This window comes from Leptidea sinapis, chromosome 6 (assembly GCF_905404315.1).
Source record: "Leptidea sinapis chromosome 6, ilLepSina1.1, whole genome shotgun sequence".
Lineage (NCBI taxonomy): Eukaryota > Metazoa > Arthropoda > Insecta > Lepidoptera > Pieridae > Leptidea > Leptidea sinapis.
The window spans coordinates 7,364,078-7,384,346 of record NC_066270.1 but is presented as its reverse complement, the minus strand read 5'-3'; the positions used below and the strand labels follow the sequence as shown (position 1 = coordinate 7,384,346).

Genomic DNA, 20,269 nt, shown 5'->3' with positions numbered 1-20,269 from the left:
CTGATTTCTACAGCAGAATTCCATCTTTGAACCCATCCTTACTACCAAAATCTATTTAGTTCTTCCACAGTTTCAAGGAATCTTACCTTCCACGAACTATGGAATGAATGAACTTGCTTGCACGAAACTCTGGTAACATCCAGTTCGATACGACATGCTTACCTACTTGAAAAAAAGTGTCCACTTTTCTAAAACACCAGCAAAGCGCCTGTGTGTGATCCCTTAAATGACGCAGGAAGATATATGTGGCGGTGATCACTTATCATCGTGTAATTAAAACCAAACCATACACACTTTTGTCGTCCAATTCGGTACCAAAATTATGAAAAGAACAAATCTTTTACTTCAAATGCGACAAACCTCTAAATACAAAAATATTCATTGCGTCCTTAAATAAAACATGGCTTATGGCTGCTGTTTTTATTACTGTATTCACAAGAACTAAATATAAGTTTACAATTTCATTTGAATTATTTGACGAGTTGCTATTTGGACTAGTTCATTAAAGTCTTCTGACAGATGGGAGCGCCAGTATCGGCAGCGGCCCCACACTAAAGCTGGGTAGTTTGGAGATGAAATTCCTTGAAATATTCTTGCAACACTACGTCCAGTAAAACTGCAATCTTTATATGTTGCAATTAATGCGCGAACATCTGATGTTACTTGTTCAACATTGATTGGTCTTTTCTCCAATACCATCATTTCAGCAACGGTTTCGGTTCGCTCGAAATAATTATCAATTACTTTTTTCAGTGCATCTGATTTTTCTTGTAGGACTTCTTCTGTAAAATTCATCCTCTCACAAGAATATGTACAAAGCTGTTTGAATGTGTTGTGTATTTCTTCTAGCTGATACAAAGCTCTCCTTTCTTGGTTTGTGACAAGTTTATGCAAATCATCCAGAACATTGTCCAGCTCTGTAGCACTTAGATCACCTGGTGCCTTAATTCTATAACCAAGTGTATGTAGCTCAACTTTCAAATTGGACCTTTTAGCAGCACCATTGTTTGTTATCCATTCTAAATTTTTAATATGGTATTTAGTCATTCCACTTTCCCAACCAATTGCAGCTGCAACTTCTATAATATTGAATTCTAATATGCTCTGCTTTGTCACATCATTGTTCTTCTTACCTTCTATTAAATACGCCATTGCAAGAGGAGGGCATGTCTTTGCAGCTTCTAAAATTTTGTTTGGACCTCCATAAGATGAGATTTTGCACATTGTGTAAGCATTGTTGAGTACTTTAATGTAATGTTTTTTATGCAGCTCCACATAGCACAAAAGTGTAGCTATGTTTTCAGATGGCAAGTCTAGTTCTTCAACTGTGCTGTCAATAGGGATACCTACTTCATGACCATTACATCTCGACAAGGGCATATTATCATTTGATTGTGGTGCACACTTGCAAGGAATAAAAACTTTTTGGAGAAGCTTTCTAATTATTGGTCTGTCTATAGAATTAGCATAAATGTGCTTTAGTAATTCATTTTTATCATTTTCAGCACTGCTCATTAAAAGATGACAATAAGCTGGCTTTCCATCTCTACCAGCTCTACCAACTTCTTGAACATAAGACTCGAAGCTTGGGGGCATGTTGTAATGAATAATGCATCTTATGTCTGACTTGTTTATACCCATACCGAAGGCCACAGTTGCTACAATAACTTTTAATGTTCCATCCATAAAATGTTTTTGAATTTTTTTACGCTGAGCTGCCGACATGCCAGCATGGTATGTTTCAGCAATGTAAGACATTCTTTTCCGCTTTTTACTTTTCTCTTCCATGTTCACTTTTCCTGGTTCTGATAAACATGATCTTATTATAGCCGCTACTCTTTCACATTCATTTCTTCTGATACAATATACTATTATTGAGCAGAATGAATAAATTTTGTCAGAAGTCAACAAAGCTATTAAGGCCTTATCTTTATCTTTTTCAATAGACATTGATAGATAAAGATTATTTGGTAATGATGGATTAGTCACAACACCACTCATTCCATCCGGGACCTTGATATGGTCAATGATACTTCCAATAGTTGTCTTACTAGCCGTTGCAGTCAAACCTAGTATGCACTTCACTTTTAATTTTTCCTGCAAAACTCTGCAGATCATTAAATAACTTGGTCTAAAATTATGGCTCCATTGAGAAACACAGTGTGCCTCGTCTATACATGCAAATGCAATTCTTGGCAAAGATTTAAAAAGTCCAGCAAATCCATTAGAATTATCCCCAGAAATAAGAGCTTCAGGGGAAATCAGTAATATGTTTATATGTCCCTCTTTGACTAAATCAATTATTTTCGTTCTCTGGGTGGGTGGTTGATTAGTATGTAAACATCCAGCTTTTAAAAATTCAGGCATACTCAGCACTTGATCTTCCATTAATGAAACAAGGGGAGATATTACTAATGTTATACACTTATAATGTTGGCTATAAATATATGCTGGTATTTGGTAACACAAAGATTTTCCACCACCAGTTGACAAAATCAACAGAGTTGATAAACCGGATAGTATACGTTTAATTGTAGTATCCTGTCCTGGTCTAAATGTGTTGTATCCAAACATCTGTAATACATTAAGAAGCTCTTCATGACTTGTATTTATTGGATTTACAGTGTTGTCATTGCCAGGATTTTCTGACAGCATCTTCATAAAAGTATCAGGTATTTTGCTTCCTTCATAGACACATGATTGTAGTTCATCTTCAACAAAAGTATTCTTTGTATTCTGATTGACTAAATTTTGCATCTCATCAAGGGTAGGTATGCTATTTTCATCAAAATCTTCAAGTGGTAATAAATTATTTTCTTTATGAGCTGTGCAGTAGCGGGCCATATGACCATGTAACCCACATTTAAAACAGGATATCTTTCCTGAATCTGGAAATTCCATTCCAGCATGAAGAGCTTTTTTATCCTTCCATAATTGTTTTTTGTATTTAGAATACTTAATCCCCTTCTTACCCCGTGCATAAACTTTTTTCTCTATATTAATTTTGACAAAGTTTTCATTCAAAGTACCACTTTCAATTTTCTTTTGCATTATACCTTCTAATTTGGTTCCTTCAGCTGAAACTTCCTTACTTTGAACTGTTCCTAATGTGTTTAAAATATCAGTAATATTAGAATGTCTTGGATTAACCTTCTCATCTACTCCAAAGGGTAAAAACTCAACCAAGTCCGGTGGTTTGCTCGATAAGTCGTTCAATTTATTAGGAACTTTGTCTTTTTTCAACTTCTTACTTTTTTTACCTGTTTGATTTTTATTATTAACACATATACTCTCCTGTGTGTTTTCTTTATGCCTTTCATCATTATTCATATTCCTATTCGGTATATTTAATTTACGTTTTTTCAGTGCTGGCTTTAACTTAGCCAACTGAATGTCATCATCGTCTGACTCACTGTTTTCAATAATATCAACCTGCTTATTATCAGACAATTTGCATGAAGGAATATTACTCAATCCAAACCTCTGGTGGTTATCATTGTGTTTACTACCTGTTTGTTCAACTTCCTTAAATTCAGGCTCATTTGAATGTGTTTCTAAGTTTTCAGAATGTTCAGTAGAAAAATTTATATTTCCTTTACTACTTCCAGTAGCTCTTTCAATCCAACCTACATCTATTTGTCGTAGTGTAGTATCTTTATATGAATTAGTTACACTTAATTGTCTATCAGTAGTCCTATTGCTTGCACAACTTATATAACTAATATTTAAGGACCCATTAGCAATAGTTTCATTACCCGAATCATTTGATTGAATCTCTTGTGACTTAACATCCACACATAGATCATTTGATGTATCATGAAAACTGCTGTCCTCAATTATGTTACTATCATTTTTCTTTTCTTGACTAAATTGTGATAAGTGCTTAGGTAGTGAGAGTTTTCTTGGATTTCTAAGTGAAAATGTTTTGCTTTTAAATAACTTTTTTGATAAGTTTTCAGTAAAGGTATTGCTTGGTGTTTTATTTTCTTTCATTTTTGCTGTTGTTAATAATGTGTCTAATTCTTGACCAGTTGGAAGATTGGGTAAGGTTTCTTGGGAAATCTTTTCAGGTGTGTTTTTAGAAGCCCATTCTAATAAATTGGGGGTTTCAGGAGATTTGAGGACCTCATCTTCAAAATCACATATTGACAAAGAGTTTTCAAGGGCTTCAGTTTTAAGCTGGAAATACTTTTTGTACGCATATTTAATACTTGCTGGAGCTTCCTTTATGTCAAACTTTGAAGGAATTCTCGAATGCTTATTTTTAAATTCTTTTTCCCATGTTTTTACTATTGATTTACATTTGAGATATGCTTTATCCTTTTTAATAGAATCAATTAAATCCATTTCACGTACAATGCAATTTATTTTATAAGCAAGAATCTTCACACACAATGAAAATACATATAATCTTCATACATGTAAATAATTTATATTAATTACTTGTCCAGAGGATTTTAATCTTTATTATTAGACCTATAGCGTAAGTTGATAACAAATATCGAAATTTATTACAAAGATGAATAAACTGTTGCTCTAGCACTTTAATTTTTCAAATCTACAAAATGGGTATATAATCCGACACTGCTAGATATTTTTTATTATAAATTCTTAAAAATTTTTTTAAATTATAACTTATGTCCTTTTTGGCAACAACTAACAATCTTACAGTACTTTTATATAAACTTGAAAGTTCAAAGTAACAATACCCAACTTAATTATTAGGTATGTAAAAACTTTGGAGTTCTACTTTCCGGTTCACAGAACACTGTGTTCCGGATACATTAAAAATACAGATTGTGAATATTAAATTAGGGGAAATTAGCTAGGACTTCTAATACCTAATCGCAATCGGTAACCTACTCTGTATAACTAAAAGTACTCTGTGCAACTGTATAAACCAAAGAGTAACGTACTATTTGAAAAAGTATTTATAGGACTATTTTAATATCTTATGCCTCAAAGTAACGACACGTGCAAGACGTACCTAGTACCTTCATACACCTTATGGTAAGTGATAAGCCCTACTCATTACAATGCAGTGCCGCTCTTGAAAAAACACAAAATTTTGAGCAGCATCGCAATTTTATGCTTGTCCTATTGAGGAAATGTAGCTTTAAAGCTACCGTTCGGCAGTCGGCACCCTTCTAACGCAAACACAAATTTGAATGTTGTGAAGGTTGCGGTTAAATCCAAAGTGCGTTTCACATTCAATAAAATTGTCACAATAGTTCCTGTTGGCTGTAACGTTTGTAAGTTATCTCTAATATATTATTTTATGGTTCCTTTTTCATTTTTTGTGTCCTGTCCCCTTTTCTAATGCATCACAATAAGCAGTATCTATCTATTTGAAGCCCATGATTTATCTTTGTTCGCGTGCAACGGCAATCAAACGGCGGCTTCTATTAATGAGGCTTTCAGTCACAAACCTGTATCTTAGGGCCCAATAGGAACTTATTGATAATTTTTCACTTGTGTTGGATGGTATGGTGATAGGACCTGTTTCCGCAGTTAAACCACTTAGTTGAGTCCATTTAGCGTGCAGCATTGGCCAGTTAGTCCAACCAGCCCAGCCCCCGCAAATTCCAGGATTAAGTACGTAAGCGACCGCTAGACAGCCTCTGCCGTAAGTCCGTTACGCCGATTTTGAAAAGGTGTTTGTTTAGTGATGTCTGACCCGTTAGGGTACCCACCATGATTCCGATGTCACGTCCGTTTAGGCCGATAAGTAAACGTGTCAGTTTGGGTGATAGTGCAGGTATCGCTTCTTTTGACTGTCTACAGCTCGAGACATTTATCCATAGGTTGTGAGAAAGCGTATCCATGAGCGCATTTGGCTGAAGGGCAGTGGCAATGAACCAGCCACTTGGGTTTGATGGGTTGGGTTGGATGTATAGTAGCCCTTTACACCATTTAGTATTATATTCTTGATGATTGCAGTCAACCTCCGTCACAATTGATGAGCCTTGTTTGTTTTTGACTCTAAATATGTCCTTGATTTCATTGGGTTGGATATAAACTGTCAAGGTGCCACAAGTAATAAGAACAAAGATCCTGGTGGGTCTCAGCCCTCGGGCTTGAATTGCTGCATCATAGACGTAAGTTGCAAAACTCCACAACACAACTTCAACCTTTTATAAATTATATAATATTTATATAATTTCGTAAATTCCATACCAAAAATAAATCCAAGAGATAAAACAATCATAGGTATAATGTTTGGTAATAATACTCATAATATTAGAAATAAGGACCTAATTAAAAATATAGAAAAACTAATTAATATTTGCAATAACACCAAATCCAAAGTGAAGATGTGTACATTCCCAGGAGCAAAATAGAAAAATATTTAAATTAAACAGAACTTTGTATAATGTGACATTCCACAATATCAAAACTTTAATTTTATTTCATATAAATAATTTCATTAATTATAAGCTGAAATTAACTAAGCGACGGCTGGCTACGTTAGATGCTTTTAATCAACACACTACTTGCTCTGTAGTGATATTTATTAAACATGCCCTAAATGGGCAAAATTGTAAAATAATTGACATACAAGCCTCTATTGGGAAAAATTGTAAAATAACTGACAAACAAGCTGTATTGGTGAATGTATTAGTACTAATGTACAAAAATATAACAATGAAGATTTTTCTTCAAATAATTTAAATTAAGTTATTCGACAAGGGAGGACAACTTTTGCAATATCATACCAAACAGGCAACAGGTAACTGTTACTACTAGAGATAATCATAATATAAAGCTCATAAAATATATTGTTCACCAGAATAAACAAGGTATCTCAAGTAAGGAATCAGAAATTGAACTGTTTTTGAGCTGCTGTAATATAGATATATTATGTATAACAGAACATTGGCGTAAAAGTCATCAGCTCCAGTTTAGTTTTAGAGAACATAAAGTAGTCAGTTCGTTTTGTAGAAGTAGGGCAATACATGGAGGTTCCCTAATTATTATTAATAATAGATTAAATGTAATTTTTTTTTATTTATCTAAGTCGGATCTGCAATCAGTCGCAAGACTATAAGCGGATGAGTTGGGTGAGTATGACGTTTAGACGAAGAGACCAGTGTCTCATCTGCCTTCCTATAACACATCCTTCCTTTTCAGCCTTTTCATCGCTCTGGGACGGATTAGGATATCATTAGCCAGGGTATTTGGGTGAACCGAGAGGCGATCAGCGTATTTCCTTTTGATTTTTCAATTTCCGACTGAACACTGGGAACGCCAAGATATTGATGGATCTCGTCATTTCTGGAAAACCATGGGGCACTTGTGATGGTACGCAGGATGTTGCTTTGCACACGTTGAATGAGCGTGATGTTGCTTTTGCTGGCAGAGCCCCACAGTGGAATTCCGTAGGTAGAGATGGGCTTCAATACAGCATTGTAGATTAGAAGCTTATTGTCAGTAGACAGGACAGAGTTTCTACCCATGAGCAAGTGAAGATTTCGGAACCTATGATTAATTTCATCCCGTTTCTTCTTTATTTGAGAAATCCAGGTGAATAAAGGTGTGTTTCCTGACCTCATGAAATACAGCAAAGTTATACCTTTGTTTAGATCGTGCAGTTCTTTTGACCTTGCTATTTTCAGACCTATTTCAGTGCTGCCTGTTTTTAGTAAAATTTTTGAAAAACTTTTGCTCCAACAGCTACAAATGCATTTTTGTAAAGTAATGAACAAAAATCGATTTGATTTCACTAGGGGCTTCTCAACAATTAATGCGGGTACTAGACTCATTGAGCACATCTTTGACGCCTGAAAAGAGTCACGGATGCATTGGGCATTTTTTGTGATTTGTCCAGAGCATTTGACTGCGTCCACCATGAAACTTTACACCTAAAACTAAAGCATTATGGAGTTATAAATAGAGCCCTAAATCTGTTAAAATCACATTTAAGCGAAAGAGTTCAGATAGTCGGTGTAAATGGCAAACGGTCTTCGGGTAAACCTGTGTCCTTTCTAGTTTCTTATGTATATTAATGATCTACCGTTTGTGGTAGATGATAACCATGAGATTGTATTGTTTGCTGATGATACTTCACTTATTTTTAAAGTGAAGCGATGTGCAGATATTAATGACGAGGTAAACAATGCACTCTCAAGGTGCGTTGGTTTGAAACGAATAATCTGCATTTAAACAGTATAAAAACAAAGTGTTAACGGTTCATTACACCAAACACAGCGGAGGTACAAACCATATTATAAATGACCAGAGATTGGAAGTTGTGGACACTAGGGTCTTCTTGAGTGTCACGTTAGATAAAAAGCTTCAGTGGGGTCCACATATTGCCATTAGAAAGATTAGAGAGTAGGTACACGAATGTTGCGACCGCTAGATTAGTGTACTTCAGTTATTTTCACAGCATCATGACGTACTTATGGTATTTTACTATGGGGTCATGCTGCTGACATTAATATAGTGTTTGCTCTGCAAAAGAGAGCTGAGGGCCTACCATGAACTTTTAATAAGCGATGCGAATCCGAAGCAGTTCAGTTTAGGTACCCAAACTGAATCACTAAAATTCGTACCATGAAGTGCCTTTTACTGAATGGCGTTTGGATCGCTTATGAAGAATGAACGAAATAAAATTGCGTTTCGAAACCTAAAATGATATGATTTTAGCGGTTTTTTTTGCGTAGAAAATACATTTTAAAATTGCGCAATTGCGTCAAATTATAAACCAGAAGGGCTTACCTTTTTTATACTAATTAAATAATAATAATGTCAATAAATTTAGTTCTTTGAATTACAAATTAAATGTTTTCTTATGTGTTTTCGTAAAAATAACGAGTTATGAACGCACCTGCATTGATGTTTGATTTGATAGAAAATAGAATACATTTATTTAATTCGTTCTTGCGAACAGGCCCGACATAGCCCCGGCCCTTACTGCCTCGTCTTTAGTATTTTCATTTTGTTTGTCAAAATCAATTTCAGGTTGTCAATTGAATCGCAATAAGAGTTCATGGTAGGCTCGCTGTTCGTGCTATATATCAGCTTGGTTATAGACAGTCTCTCAAAGAAAAATTTAAAGAAATAAATATTATGACTGTTCATTGTCAGTACATTTACGAAAATTTAATATACGTCGCCAAAAATCGTCAACGTTTTGCTCTTAATAGTGATTTTCATTATTAAAACACTAGAAATAAGGGATTGCTTGTAACTAATTCTAGTAGGCTTCATAAGATACATAATAGCTTTAAGGGTAAATGTATACACTTTTATAATAAAGTCCCAGCCACTGTTCAGGCATTATCTATAAATAAATTTAAATGTTTTATAAATCAATGTCTCTGTCCTATTAGTCCACAGCTGAATATCTACTAGGGACTAGATTGTGATTATTTTATAGCGATATAAATGACTGTACAGTATTGTATATTTTTACTGAAAAGAGCGTATGGGAGAAATGCTGGAGTTTCTTCTCTCTCAGAGCGCCATTTGTTTCCGAAGCGGTACTAGTATCTAGTATATTATTTATATAAATGATCTACCTAACCTTGTAGAAAAAAAACACAAGGTGGCGTTGTTTGCGGATGACACTTCACTTATATTCAAAGTGAAACGAAGTCACGTTTTGTATGACGAAGTAAACAATGCTCTATCTGACATCGTGTACTGGTTTAGCGCCAATAACTTATTGTTAAATAATCATAAAACCAAATATATTAAATTCACCGAGCCAAATGTCAAAAATGTAGATGCGAATATTTTATTAAATGGAGAGGTGGTAAAACCAGGGGAATCTGCTATATTTCTTGGCATTACTCTTGATTCCAAATTGCAGTGGGGCCCCCATATTGAGGGATCGGCGAATAGGCTGCAGCATATGCGGTTAAGAAAATTAGACGGTTAACTGACATAGATACGGCGAGATTAGTATACTTTAGTTATTTTCATAGTATTATGTCCTATGGTATATTGTTATGGGGCAGTGCGGCCGATATTAATACTATCTTTGTGCTGCAGAAGAGGGCTATTCGTGCGATTTATAACCTAGGTCCTAAAGAACCATTAAGAGAAAAATTTAAAGAAATTAACATTTTGACTGTTGCTTCTCAATACATTTTTGATAATGTTTTGTATGTTCATAAGCACATTGAGGAATTTTCTAGAAACTGTGACATTCATAATATTAACACGAGGAACAAACATAAACTTGTTATGCCTACTACTCGGTTGGGTAGAGTTAGTAAGTCTTTTGTTGGGCGATGTATATGCTTCTACAATATGATCCCAGAAAATGTACAAAACAAATGTGTTACGAAATTTAAAAGAATTGTTAAAAAACGTTTGTGTGGGAAAGGTTATTATAGCATAAACGATTTTCTTAATGACACCACGGACTGGGAATAAAGCGAACACCCTCAGGCTCTTTAATTATAAATGTTTATTGTACGATATTACATTGTAATCCATATTTTATATTAAAAAAAAGCCCGCCGAGTTTCTTGCGCCCATTCTTCTCAGGTCTGAGGCAGTCTCTTTTGAATGGGTGGTAGATTTTGACGTTCAATAAGTGATTATAAATCCTATTTTGAATAAAAATATTTGAATTTGAATTAGAAATGACATCAAAAGAATTCTAAACGAATAAATTTTGAGAAAATAAATGCCGTTTATATTGTTGACAATTTTAATTATTTTTCATTATGTTATTATTACGTTTCTGGACATATTTAAGGAGCCGCATAATAAGTAAACATTTATTAAAAATCATTTTATTGTAACAAACTATGTAACATGTACAGAAAACCTTACATTCGTATGGCTTTATATTATGAATTATACTATTCCACTATATTCAAAGATAAAATTTCAACATTCCTACCTAATAAATTTTTATTATTATAATAATATACAAATATTATTTGAAACAAAAACAAAAGGAAGTAAACTGGACCCTTAATACTGAAGTAAATTAAAACAAGATAAATTTAGGACCAGTTAAATTTTTTATTATTGCTTGTTCATCAAGTAATTTCAAATCTTAAATCACCCAGTTCAAGTTTGAGGACCAAGAACAAGGACTTTTAAACAGCTTGATAATTTAAGGATTTAATACAAATTTATTTGACTATTACTTAGTATTTACATCAGTCTTGAATGAAGTTGTTCAGTAAGTTAATTATTCAATAATACACATTGATCTCATCAATATTTGATACTATTTTTGTTTTACAAAAATGAAAGTTTATGTCATATTCTTTTTAAACGACCATTCCCTTTATCAAGAGTACCTAATGTACCTTTGGGATCAGGAGACTTCGAGCTCCATTCACTCAACTCACAGAATTCAAACTTATATTTACCACAAACCACTTTGTCATTCAATTGATTACTAGAAGCAACAACACAAGTACCTAAAATAGTATAAAACTCTGGACTCATACTATCTATCCATTCTCTTAGATCGTCTCCAGTTCTCATAGTGTTTGAGTGAGATATCTCACTATAATGTAACATTTGTTCCCGACTGGGCAGAAAGTTTTTACCTTTAGTATGGGTAAAATTCTTGTAAGAATTCTGTGATCCACTGTGTATTAGGTTTACCTCTTGGTGTGTTATTTCTTTATTAGAATAAAATTCTAAAGGTGTTATTAAAAACTTTGTGACTTCTAATAATTCGCTTTGATCAAATAGCGCCACTTTCCAAACACCAGGAAGAAGTGGATTTTTTATTGTTGGCTTAATGAAGTTTGTCAAGTTATTCTCGTCTCTGGAAATAACATTCACATCAGCAAGTACACCAGCCGGATCTAACCACAGTACAGAGAGATTTCCAGAAGCTTTAAATGCAGAAAATTCATACAGTAATATTGGTTCTGAGAAGGGACCAAGTATATCACCCAAATTTCTAAAGGTCATTTCTTTTTGGTCATATTCTGAACTGACTTTGAACTTTTGAATGAAGTCCAAATATGGTTTATCGGAACTCAATTCTATTACATTATTAGACTTATACCATGTTTCGAGAACAGCTTCTAAATTATTATTCAGAGCTACTTTATGTAGGATCAAATTCCCTTTATATACATCGGCATATTTGTAATTGTTTACTTCGATTATATCGCCTAACAGTATTTGGCAGTCTTCTGAAGCTAGTATTTTTGAACTGTGTCGTAAAATACTGCTTGCGTGTGTTAAAATTGTGTCGTCAGTGCTCGCCGTCAAGTCTTCAATGTCGTAAACGTTCTGCCAATAAGCTTCTAAATTCTTTATTAAGTAGTGATCATCAATTCCTATAAGTTGTTCAACTCTCGTAATGATTTCTTGGTTTATAATAGGCTCGAACTTTCTAGCGAAAAACAGTTGCCTATTTATTGTATTTTGAATTTTTGGCCAGTCCTCTGTTTTAAAGTCATTGGGTGAGCAACCGCACCAGTCCACCACGTGTTTGTACTGACATTTGCATCCCAATTTCCTCTTCCAATTAGTAACATGCAAATTATTATCGACATATGTGTTGCAAAATTTTGAATTCCTCAGAACAGTGTGGAAGTATGATTCGGCTGGTAGCAGAGTATGTTCAAAAACGACATCCAAGCCTCTGAGCAGTTCATCTTTATCACCAGTGACATAAGATACAAATTCGGGCGAAAGCGCGACCCAATCGCTGCCGCCGTCTATTGTTATTCCCCGCGGTAGTTTTCTCTCTCCGATCCGCCACATGTGAGTCTCGCATTCGACAAACGTTTTATCTAGCCCTTGCTTCTTTATAAATCTTTGCACCTCCCTTCCGTGCGATTTTACGAAATTTAAGCCTTTGTTATGATATAAAAATGTCTCTAACTCCTCCAATGACTTTATAGGAAAATCACTTTCACTAAGGTTTATAACATAGTCCCATTGCCAGCCTAACTCGAAGAAGTCCCTCATACAACTTAACAACATTTGAAGTAATGACGCTCCACCCCATATGGTTGAATATCGTAGTGGAGCTATTCTAATATTGTTGAAATTCCTCTGTAGCTTTAGTAACTTGCGATGCATGTAATTTTGACGCTAAAACAAAAACTATGTGCATAAATATCGCGTGAAGGATTTCTTATGACAGCATGTTTTAATCACTGAAGCATGGCAATCCCTACTTGGCATTCTAATTTCTAAATGTTTCAATCTATGTCATAAAAGGATATCTCGATCGATTTCTGTGAAGAAAGAAGACATTTCCAAAAAATTACAGTAGGGTTATCCATTATTGCAAAAAGTACCAAAATATTGATAATGTTATTCCACCTTCGCACGACACGCCACAAGTTAGGATATCATCCCCACCATCTGGATGTGTGGCGGTCCTCCACAATGCGGTTTTCAAGGAGCTTTCTTCCACGTACTACAAAGCTGTGGAAAGAGCTTCCTTATGCGGTGCTTCCGCGACGATACGACATGGGTACCTTCAAAAAAAGCGCATACTCCTTCCTTAAAGGCCGGCAACGCTCCTGTGATTCCTCTGGTGTTGCAAGAGATTGTGGGCGGCGGTGATCACTTAACACCAGGTGACCCGTACGCTCGCTTGTCCTGCTATTCCATAAAAAAAATGTTTTGCACTTTTTGTGTATGAGCAAGCCTGGGGTTCAATTTTAATCAAAAAGTTATAATAATAAGTCAAAGAAAAAAAAAATATATCAGACATCATAGGACATTAATTGTTAACACACAGTGAAAGTTGTTGGCCTGGAAACCACTATCTACTAAGATAAATAGAGCAAAGAATGTGGCATCTCATACTCTGACAGGAATTACAATTGGTTTGTAAGATTTTAGAAAATTTATTGAAGTAGGCGGAAATCCAAATTGTGGATATGCATTGTGGTATGTGGAAATCCATAATTATCCAAATGATTTGAGTTTTCTTTAGTGTTAATTCAACTCAGGAGTTCAGTCTCGTGCCAGATTTTGGCGAGTCAACACGTCCTGAGGATGCCTCGTGTAGAGGCGAAACACGTGTCGAATTGTTTAAAGACAAATATTGGCGGAATTAACACTAAACAAAACTCAAATCATTTGGATTGTAAGATTTTTGATATTGTTTAGCATAGGTACCAAAAATATTAATGATTTATTTTAGACATAAATGGAAATGCAAGGAAGGTTAGTGGGTATTCCCTTTAAGGTAAAGAGGATACTTCTACATTTGTGACGTGGGTAAGTCACCCGCCCAAATTTCATTCAGTCTGCCATGTGCTACAAACCAACATTGGCTTTTTAATGTGCAAGAAGATTGGCAATGGAAAGGTAATTGAAATAATCTAATAAGTTATAATATTTAAAAAATACTACAAGGCAATGGCGGTGCCATCATACAAGCCAAAAGCCCGGCTGGCCCTAGTAATTCTTCCGTGGAAACCGTGGCGACCGAGTATCGCACCGTCTCTTTCTAGCATGTTGGCTTCGTATGAGGCTTGCATATTGCTATCATTTCCCATACAAATTTGAATGAATAGATACGATACGTTGAAATTTTGTATGCACCAAAGAAGCTCGGCTTGCTTGCGTATGAAGTTCGTTGCGCTTGGCACTTGCTATAATTTAACATTGCGCGATGTTCATCTTTATTTTGAATATTCATGCAAAGTTGTTATTACGATTGTGGTTGGGAATTGTTGAAAATGATGTGCATTTTTTGTATTGGCCAACAACTGCCTGTGTTAGCTTGGCTCACCCTGTGATATAATCTTAGCCATGCCACTGTTTAAAAGAGTAGATTACGACTCACTTTGTCAACATGTATGTAAAAGTAATGCTTTGTTCTATATAACGCATTAATTAACCTGTGTACTTGTCTTATCGCTCTGCCATTTAATGTCAAAAGAAAAACAATTCTCACAGAATTGTCTCCTTTTTCACCAGTGATCGGAGTCTGAGGCAAAAATTCTGAAAAAAATAATTATTTGTATTTCATAACCATTTTGTCAAAGCTATCATAAATGCTTACTGAAAGTTTCTTTAGAATATTCCACCATTAGAATTTTCTTCAATACAATCACAGATACTTCGATAGCTACACACATACACTATTAGCTGAGCAACTTAGTAGATAACCATTCTTTTATATGAAGACTAGCTGACCCATAGAACGTTGTTTTGCCATATAAAGTATAATTCACGCGATAGTTTTATAAGTAATAAAATATTGCCTATATTATAGCCTGTACATCATTTTGTTCTATTTGTCAATAGTTTTTGCAGCGCACGCAAAAATAGGTTTTCGATTTTACACCTTGTGTTACAAAATAGCAATTTTATTACGGATCCCTAATTTAAAAAAAAAAACATAGCCTATAGCCTTCCTCGATAAATGGACTACCCAACACTGAAAGAATCATTCAAATCGGACCAGTAGTACCAGAGATTAGCGCGTTCAAACAAACAAACACTGCAGCTTTATAATATTGATGAAGAAGTGCAACACAAGTAAGATGAATTTGCGATACATTGCCACTAAGGATTCTTAATTGAACCCAAACTTCTGACAGGCAGCAATTGCATTTTTAACTTTGAGAAATAAGATATCAACTTGCAATACAGTTTTTAAAACTAGTGCGGAGGGTAGATTCAAATCTTTTTGTTGTACTAAACTTAATAATATCTCTTTTGTAACAGGCTTAGTAACTCAATCGGTATGTTTATTATATTAATAATAAGTGCAATTGTTTTTCTAGTGAATGTTTGCAGGTATGAAAGTTAAGTACCTTGTACCAGTAGAAGACCCAGAGAAAATTAATTATTATTATTATTTAATTAGATAAAAAATTATTAATTAGGGCATTGAGATGGCACAGATGGGGTGTGGGTAGATTAAAAAATATAGCCTAAAAAGGCAAAAAAATACACGAAAATACTCTAGAAAAAAACATATTCTTTTCCACTTTGGTCAGGTGAGCAAAATAAGGTTGAGAAACTATGGTATACAACCATATCTGATCAATATACAACTTATCACACAACAATTAAAAGACAAGTGCTAGTATGACTCCCACTATAAATAAACCAACATAGTTATCATATTTCATATTAATTACATCCAACATGAAGTATCTGATATGTTTTGATTTACAAAAGTTATACTTTTGTAAATCAAAACATAAAATATTGGGCCTTTAATGAATGAACTATGCATCAGACGGACAGATAGAATGACAACAAAGTGCTGTGTTAAAAACTCTTTTAATATTTCCGTTCCGGAAAACTCTGATAGAGGTATCAAGAGGTACTTGATAATGTTTTGTATGTTCATAAGCACATTGAGGATCTTTCTAGAAACTGTGACATTCATAATGTTAACACGAGGAACAAACATAAACTTGTTATGCCTACTACTCGGTTAGGTCGAGTTAGTAAGTCTTTTGTTGGGGGATGTATATGCTTCTACAATATGATCCCAGAAAATGTACAAAACAAATGTGTTACGAAATTTAAAAGAATTGTTAAAAAACGTTTGTGTGGGAAAGGTTATTATAGCATAAACAATTTTCTTAATGACTCCATGGACTGGGATTAAAGCGAACACCCACAGGCTCTTTAATATTAAATGTTTATTGTACGATATTACATTTTAATCCATATTTTATATAAAAAAAAAGCCCGTTGAGTTTCTTGCGCCCATTCTTCTCAGGTCTGAGGCAGTCTCTTTTGAATGGGTGGTAGATTTTGACGTTCAATAAGTGATTATAAATCCTATTTTGAATAAAAATATTTGAATTTGAATTTATGCTTAAGATACTCATGATTTCGGAGCTCGCACAGCATTCTGTCAATGATTATTATTTTATATATATCAATAGATTGCTTATAATAAGGATGATTTGACTGAATGTATCAGAAAGCAATTGAAACAAGCTATAAGGCTTGCAAAATAAACCATCTTATAAACAAAATAAGGATCAGTACTTGATGAGGGAATAGTGTGCCATATGGCACTCTCAGTTTTGCTGTCTGAAAAATCTAGTACCCTGGGGCACTGCTGATTTCGGAAGGTTAATAATCAGTTGGTAATGGTAGAAATATGGAGAGAACTCAAATGTTCCTCTATGTCAAAAAAAAAATTTTTTTTAAACTTACTGTCTAAGCCTGTCTCGTATATGTTCATAGTGAAGTATCCACCACATACTTTGTTTTGATCTCCAGGACATTTCATGTCACATGACTTTTCTGAGATTTTTGCATTTGAAGGCGGAGCAACATCGCCACAAAAACACTCTGTTCTAAAAACACATTTTCTCCATCAAGTAATCAGAATATAAGATATATTCAAAAACAATAAGGTTTACTTTCTGGAATGAACTCCCAGCTACATTATATCCAATGCAATTAGACTTGGAGACTGTCAAGTTGAGTGCATACTCTCAGCTTCAAGGCTATCAAGCATTTCTGACTTTTGGTGTCACGGAAATTCCAATGGATTATGGCGGTATACATTTCATATAAACCAGAGCTCTTGTCCCCTTTATTGTTAAAAAAAATGTAAATGTTTAAGAATATATTACTTACTAAAGCTTAATACTAATATATACTAAGGTTTAACCTGATTCACATTGACCTCACGACACGCCACAAATTATGATATCATCCCCACCATCTTGATGTGAGGCGGTCCTCCACAGTGCAGTTTTCAAGGAGCTTTCTTCCACATACTACAAAGCTGTGGAATGAGCTTCCTTGTGTGGTGTTTCCGGGACGATACGACATGGGTAACTTCAAAAAAAGCGCGTACACCTTCCTTAAAGGCCGGCAACTCTTGTGATTCCTCTGGTGTTGCAAGAGAATGTGGGTGGCGGTGATCACTTAACACCAGGTGACCCGTACGCTCGTTTGTCCTCCTATTCCATAAAAAAAAAGGTATCTTTATATATAGAAATCCAGTGTCCTGATGAAAGTTTCCAGTGAACTTCCAAATGGATTTTAATGAGGATTACTTCATGGAGTGCAGTTTAATTCAACTTAAGAGATAGGATAGTTTTTAATTCGATTCACGATCGAATTTTTGTATTGTATGGACATATTTTGTATGAATAATTAATTGACACACAGTTTGACTGCTGTGAAACAATTTAATTATAAAAAATAACTGGGATCTTCAAATTGAATGTGGGATTTATTGTTATCTCACACGCACAATTTCAGTTAATTAATAAAGTTTATACGATTAAATATTATATAGGTGACAAGTTTATTCTTTTTTTCCACAGTCAGGCATTCAAGTACTTTCATTCACTAACAACTTAAACTAAGTGTGGTGTTTCCAAAATATTTCTATATTGGTACCTAAAAAATCACAGTACAAACACTTGAAAGTAGCAAACCAACTGTGATTCCTCTACTGTTGTTAGATAGTGTTATTGTCACTGCTCATCAGGTGACTCACAAGGAAGTGTTAGTCAAATAACTGTGAACATAGTTTTTTCAAGCAAAAGCGAAAATAAGAACATATAAATAAAATATTTACAATGTAAGGGCAAAAAATTAATTATTATTATCAGATCGCTTCTAACTAGTACTTACCCATACTGAACACCTGCATAAGGCAATCCAGCTTGTAAGCAGATATCTAAACAAAATGTTGGTGTATTTGTAGTTGCATAGTTACCATAAAAACTTGACAACAATCTTAATTTTTTTTCATCCAGATAACATCCCAAATGTTTACCATATTTTCTGATATTAGATCGACATTTGTTTGTAAGTTGTTTTGGATAAAAATGACCTTCTACTATTTGACATGTTTTATTTACTAATACTTGTTTGCAGTACTGAGTTTTGGCTCTATGAATAGCTGAAATAGCTTCCTTGTTTGTTACATCGCACATTGGAACAAAATCTAATTCTTCTAGCCGCAAAGTCATGGCGAGTTTTTGTGCGTTATTTTTTGATGATTCTTCATCGTCTTCAAAAATTTGCCCTCCTTTTCTTGCAGAAACGTCGCTTATGTCAATGGATAAAGAAGATGTGTATCCACTCCGTCTTAGTAAATTGTCATGAATAGAAGGAAAATAAATTATCGATACGATTAGCTGTGCAAAAAATATTGCTAAAACAATTATAATTAATAATTTTGCATATCTATAAAATAGTTTTCTGATAGTGAGTGCCATCATACTAAATTATTATATTTCTTTTTCATTATCCTTTTTTTTGTGACTACTGACTAGCAAAAAAAAAATTCTAAGTTTGAACTTTGAATGAAATTATTTTGACGGTAAATTATAACAAGTCTAGAGAAATGCGCGCAATGCATAAATAAATTCTTTGCGGCAACTGACAACTTGACATCTGACAACTGTGGCCACTGGCCAAAGAATATATTAATTACAAATTACATACCTATTCAATGATGTTCTATACATATGGACATATCATTCGCAGTCTGATAACGGAACGGCAAAAGTGTGCTTATAGACAATTTAAGCACACTTTTCTCCTTAGTCGTGTGTCAACTGTGTATCAATCAACAAGCCTAGGTGTGATATAAAAAGTGCTTAAATAATACATGAACGACTCAAAAAAATATGGTGTGACTTATCATCGGTAAGGTTATTTTATTTATACAAGATTTATATACAGAAAGCGTAAGTAATTTAATAAAACAAATATTTTTCACTAAATATGGTACCATTATTGTCAAGTCCTCAGACAAGACTCGCTTGTCAGAATGGGACAGATGAAAGGACACAGTCAGAAATGAACACAGTAGAGTCGCTCTTTTTAACTGACTTCAAAAAAGGAGGAGGTTCTCAATTCATTGGTATGTTATTTTTATATTTTTTACCTCAGAACTTTCGACCGGGGAACCGATTATGATAATTCTTTTTTTATTTAAAAGCTGGTGCTTCCCGTGTGGTTGGCTTAAATTTTATATAAGTATGTGCGCAACAAATTTACGAATAACTCAATATAGCGCCAACTGATTTCGATAATTGTTTTTTCATTGGAAAGGATATACTTCAAAGGTTTTGTGTTTCTAAATAGTTTGGTTAGATTCTGCTTATGGTATCCATGACAAAGTAACGAAACTCTTCAATTCTTTGGAATAAATTAACGATACTAGACCGAATCTTTTTTATGTTATCCGGATATTTGAGTCGCCTACGGGTATGTCTTTATGGTCAAGTAATTGTCGTAGTAAAATATGATGATCAATGGAACTCCTTAACACTAAGGAATCTGTGGCAGAACTGTCTGTAATAAAAGTGCAGTGCGCTAACGTTCATTGCTGCATTGCAAAATTTAGTAGATCTAC

The 20,269-nt window shown here is 34.3% G+C and overlaps 2 protein-coding genes across 2 annotated transcripts; both read right to left on the bottom strand.

Moving 5' to 3' along the window:
- Positions 1–405: 405 nt before the first annotated feature.
- Positions 406–4,796, bottom strand: LOC126964958 (ATP-dependent DNA helicase Q4). The gene has a single exon (XM_050808311.1). It carries the CDS (start codon positions 4,345–4,347, stop codon positions 454–456), a length of 3,894 nt encoding a protein of 1,297 aa, XP_050664268.1. The 5' UTR covers positions 4,348–4,796; the 3' UTR covers positions 406–453.
- A 5,939-nt stretch (positions 4,797–10,735) lies between these two features.
- LOC126964975 (xylosyltransferase oxt) lies at positions 10,736–19,258 on the bottom strand. The gene is made up of 4 exons (XM_050808341.1): positions 18,535–19,258; positions 17,095–17,237; positions 14,750–14,907; positions 10,736–13,035 (listed from the first exon to the last, which is right to left on the bottom strand). The coding sequence occupies exons 1-4, from the start codon at positions 19,125–19,127 to the stop codon at positions 11,230–11,232; spliced, it is 2,700 nt and encodes an 899-aa protein (XP_050664298.1). The 5' UTR covers positions 19,128–19,258; the 3' UTR covers positions 10,736–11,229.
- Positions 19,259–20,269: the final 1,011 nt, after the last annotated feature.